Here is a 5412-nt window from a genome sequence, read left to right on the forward strand (position 1 = left end):
ATATATATATACATATATATGGAAAATCTGACCCTGAACCCACAAGCTTCTCTCTCGTTACATTACTTCCAGACTGATGGCTCTGCTTGTTAAGTGTTTGTTATTCCACATGCATCGATGCCCTGCAGGAACAACTTAAGCCTGAGAAGAGAAGGGCCCACAACATCTGTGACCTGCTTCGTTCTCGAAACATCCGCTGGATCTCTGTCACGCTGTGGCTGATCTGGTGAGTCCCTGCTGTCCCACCTGACCCTCACATTTGGTACCGTGACCCTACACACACAGCTACACACATTCAAGCACTCACATGTAGGCATAAACACACACAACTGCTCACATTCACATACAAAGTTTTAACCTGTTCATGCATCACTTTAACCACATGTCAGCCTGTTTCACTAACAACAAATAATGACCTGTCGGGTGCTGTGAAGCCTGCAACTAAGATCAAAATCAGGTTTTGCGTAACTGCACAGTATGCCTGTATTCGTCCTGTGCACGCTTCCTTGCTGAGTCCAAAAACAGATGCAGCTGCATTTCTGTTTGATCAGGAAACAATTCAATCTAGCTTTACACAGTTAAGTCTTTGCTAGTGGATAAGATCATATTTTTCTTAACCTCTGAAGTTAAAAATATTAATATGAAAATATTTTTAGGATGCATATCCTGAAAATATCAATTGGAATAAATATGTATTCACACATTGCATATTACAAATAACTGACTTATAAAACTCAAATTTTTCATTTCTCTTTCTATTAAAAACTTGTTTTGAGTGCTTTAGGGTTCCTGTAGGGGAAACCCAAGATAAGGTTGAGTTGTGGTTCTCGTTTGGCTTGCTGTTTTAATATTTAGCTAGTCACCTTGTATATAAACGGGCAGCTGTGGCTACAGTGTAGCTTGCCATCACCAGTGTGTGAATGTGTGTGTGAATGGGTGGATGTGGACTGAATGTGTAAAGCGCTTTGGGGTCCTTAGGGACTGGTGAAGCGCTATACAAATACAGGCCATTTACCATTTACCATAAACTAAAAAATGGACAAAGACTGCATGACATCACCCAATGGTTTCTATCTGCTTTGAAGTTGTGGTTTTATGTGTTGCAGTCTTATTATTTTAGCCAAAATTGTCAATTTTTGGACGTTGATGTGCTAAACAAGCTAGCAATGCTAGCTAGCTTGGTTAGCAAGGCATATCCATACACATTATAGATGCATTGCACACACAAAGATACCTGTTAGTTAGTGTTAACATACTAAAAAAAATTGAATTTCAGTTCAGTGACTTTAATTAGCTTAAATGAAATGTGGCACAGAGCTGGGAACCTAGTCAGCACCTACCTGTCACCACAGTGAGTTTAAAACATAGATGTAGCTTGAAAAAATGTTGCCAATACAAAAGTGACTGAAGCCTACATTCTTCAGAAATCAATGGATGAAGTTGCAGTAGCTGCAGCCATCTTAAAACTGTCTATGCCGCTCACTCAGTGTAACCATGTTCCTTATCTGCCATAACTTTGAGGCTTAAGGCAACTTTTGAAAAAAGACAAAAATAAAACTAAGTCCCCTATCAATATAAAAGGAGAAAAATAGCTCTAGGTTTATTTTGTTTCTTTCTAGGCATAAAAACTGTAAAGTACGGAAGCGTAGAGCAGCCACCCAGGCAAAAGAAAAACAGAGCTATATCATGTTATAACGTGAGAAGTTTATTGTTCTAACAATATACTTTTCATGTTTGTACAATATACTATCACGTTAGTACAAAATACTTTTCACGTTTGAACAACATAATATCACATTATTACAACATACATAATTATCATGTTTGCACAATATAATATTTATATTGTACGAACGTGAAAGGTTTTTGTTATAACGTGATAATTATGTATATTGTAATACTTTATAGGATATTGTACAAACATGAAAAGTATATCATTAGAAAAATAAACTTTTCACATTATAACGTGATATAGCTCTATTTATTTTATTTTATTTTATTTTTTGCCTGGCTGGCAGCTCTACGCTTCAGTAGTAAAGTACTTCAGGGCTTTTGATGCCATTATCAACTGACCCTAGAAAATTTCATCTTGGCTTTGTTTTTCAGCACTTGAAGGAACCACTTGGACACTCACTAACTGTGTTTATCTGCACTTTTAAAAGTTAAACAAAATTCTAAAATGGATGTTCTTAAAACATTATGAAGCTCTACAAAGCTATGACAAACTTATGTTACACCACCTAAAATACTAGATTTAGCCTTTCATCTATACCACTTCTCACTTTTAGTGGAGGTTTTGTAGATGTTGCCATCACAACATCTACTGTGTCAAACCACCAAAAAACTAAAGTCTGTTGTTGATACAATGTTTCGTTATCTTTCTGACTACTTTGTAGTGCCATACTATTGAGATGTACAGAATAAGGATACAAAAAGGACACTTTATATCCTCACAGGAACACCTTGACCATTGCCTACTTTGCTGTTTCCCTGAACACGGCAAACCTTCATGGGAATGTACACTTCAACTGTTTCCTGTCAGCTCTGGTGGAGATACCAGCCTACATTTTGTCATGGACTATGTTTCGCTGGTGTTCCAGACGGCTGACTTTGTCCTCATCGTTGTCCATGGGAGGGTTGTTTCTGCTACTCATTCAGCTTATTCCAACACGTATGGCACTTAAATGTTTTGTTCAAAACTGATTTATTATAGCTGTAATTTCTGGCAATCTTTAACAATTTTTTTAAATATCATTATATATCATGTTCACATGTTCTATTTTGAGTGTTGTTCTCATATTTATTGATTAAGTACAGTCATTTTCAATCTTTTGCAAAACTATACTGCTGTGTGAACAAATAACTTACATCAAACCTCGAACAATTTAATGTGTTTTTCCCTGTAGATCTGTTCTCTTTGGCAATAGCACTGGAGATGATAGGGAAGTTTGCAGTGACGACAGCGTATTCTTTGGTCTACGCCTTCACAGCTGAGATCTACCCAACTGTGCTGAGAAATACAGCTCTCGGTGCCTGTTCTATGGCCTCCAGAATAGGAAGCATTACTGCTCCGTTCTTCATTTACTTAAGTAAGGATCTTCTGTCCTCTCTTTAAAGTTGTGTTAATCACTGGTCATAAGGATGAAAAAGAAACACATTTAAAGTGAGGAGAACATATGCTAAGCATCCTGCCATTACATAGCTTATTCTTAGTTTCTCGTTAAATGAAGATGTGTTTATGCATTTCTTTTCATCTATTTTAGTGAATACTCTGTCACAGGGCTTGATCATTTAGACGTTCAGAGTCAGATAACTTGGCATTTTGAAGTTTGGAGTTAAACTAACTCCTCAAGGAAACCAGACCACACACGTCCAAGGAGAACATAGCAACTTAGAAATGTCCCAACTAGAACTAAACAACAAGAAATACCACCAGCTGAAGTATAATAGAAGACTTGATTAGCAATCAGAAAGGAAACAACAGCCTTCAGTTAAAATTTACAAGTTTCTTAGCATTTAAGGGATTTTTTTTTTGTAACCATTGTAGGCAAGGTTGCTTTTCACTTTCTTAACTTCCTTTGATATGTTGCCACAGGAAGCTATTCCGTTTCACTGCCTTACATCCTTATGGGAAGCCTTACAGCCTTAGCAGGGTTGCTGAGTCTCCTGCTGCCTGAGAGCTTTGGAATGCCTTTGCCTGAGACCATTGATCACATGCAGCACTTTCCCGGGTAAAGAAAGAGTTTCATTATAGAGTGAGATTAGGTAAAAAGATTATTTTGCTATTTTTTTCAGTGTAGTTTAAATTCACAATTGTTGTAGTTTGGTAGTTTTACTTTCCGGTGTTATAAAGAGGGGCCAATCTTTCGATTTTTAATAGTTTTAAACATAAAGTTTAAATTTCTTTTTTCTTGTATCACAATTTTATGTCATTATATATTTTTTTTTCAAAAAATGTGTTTGCTTAAATTTGAAAGATTACTCTTTTACCCAACTCTGTTAATTTTTGGTGTGTTATTTAGTTCACAAGCTCAAATACATTTGCCCTTTGATTATTTTTCACAACAGCTAAACTGAATGTGCAAAAGATTAGATTCTTGCTTGTTTAATAAGTAATGTCTATTTGCATATATTGAAAACACCCTCATCTGCCCTGCATCTTGCCTACATGCAGTTAGTATCAGGGATTATCGTCATTTAATACATATTTCTCAATATATTTGTCATAGCTACAATTGTGTTTAATCAGATAAAGGTAAAAAAAAAAACTATGATAAAAAGCTCACTGCATAAAAGACTGACTGTGCTTTGCTGTCATCTTGACCATGTCTATATGTCTAAATGCACTGAGTTACTTAGATATATGTGTTCATGAGCAGTTGAACCTATTGAAGTGGACAGTGAGTGTATGCAATATACTGAAATGATAACCAAAACAATTGCACCATAGTTTACAATATTTTATTGGTGTCGCTATCATTTAGTAACTCGCAAATTTACCCAGATTCGCCCAGTCTGGTCAGCCAATCCCATATAACAGATATTAAAACATTTAGTGGGAATCAGATAATTGTTTGACAAGTGTTTCCACTTCCTCTTTAGTCCAGGACAGAAAATCAACAGAAAATGCTTGATTATGACTTTATTTTTTCTTCCTTCTCTGTAGATGCTGTCAGAGAAAGCCCTATACTCTCACACACATGAGAGAAGAGGAAAATGCTCCTGAATGAAAGACTACATAAACAAGGAGAAAAGTGAAAATCTGACTTGATTCGAATCACTGGATGAGCAGAGATTGTGTACTCATTTCCACTAAGTGACCTCTTTAAGGACGTAGGTAAAATTATTGCTGTGTTGTCACTGGATGTATAAAATTATATCAGTTCAAGGGGACCAGAGAGGTAATTTCCTTACAAAACTGGAAAAAATTTATTTACATTATAGCAAAAAAAATATTATAAAAGGAAGCTTATACTCACCACCAATTTGACAACATTAGGATGTACAGTAGGAAACTTGAAAGAGTAACTTGCAGAAAGTTTGTAGAAATTCAGTAATTTGCTTAGAATATAGTGGGAATACATAATGCATTTAATGCATTTTTAATGGAAGGTTTATTCATTAATTGCTTACCATGAACCATGATCTGACCATGATCTGCCACTCTGAATGACATCATACATGAGTATGCCATAAAATACCCAGATACCACAAAGTAATTCTGATTGTGATGATAAGACACCAGGAAGAAGATCGGCTAGTAGTAGATTGATAGTAGAAAATAGTAGATCAGCTCAAGGCCACAACTTAAGGGGGACTTGTAAAAACAAACACACAAACAAGTAACCATTATAATCTAATGTAATAAAAATAATGTTTTCTTTGGATTCAGCTGTTAATCAGATGCAACCA

General features: G+C 35.8%; 1 protein-coding gene across 1 annotated transcript in view; it reads left to right on the top strand.

Moving 5' to 3' along the window:
* LOC102208127 (solute carrier family 22 member 5-like) overlaps positions 1 to 5345 on the top strand; it is a 10060-nt gene extending 4715 nt beyond the window's left edge. The window contains exons 6-10 of the mRNA XM_005727738.1: positions 129 to 226; positions 2457 to 2671; positions 2907 to 3089; positions 3596 to 3731; positions 4667 to 5345. Coding sequence (XP_005727795.1) covers positions 129 to 226; positions 2457 to 2671; positions 2907 to 3089; positions 3596 to 3731; positions 4667 to 4730 — 696 coding nt within the window. The 3' untranslated portion in view covers positions 4731 to 5345. The remainder of the gene's footprint in view (positions 1 to 128; positions 227 to 2456; positions 2672 to 2906; positions 3090 to 3595; positions 3732 to 4666) is intronic.
* Positions 5346 to 5412: the final 67 nt, after the last annotated feature.

This window comes from Pundamilia nyererei, unplaced genomic scaffold (assembly GCF_000239375.1).
Source record: "Pundamilia nyererei isolate P.nyererei 1_Seehausen unplaced genomic scaffold, PunNye1.0 scaffold00026, whole genome shotgun sequence".
Taxonomy (NCBI): domain Eukaryota; kingdom Metazoa; phylum Chordata; class Actinopteri; order Cichliformes; family Cichlidae; genus Pundamilia; species Pundamilia nyererei.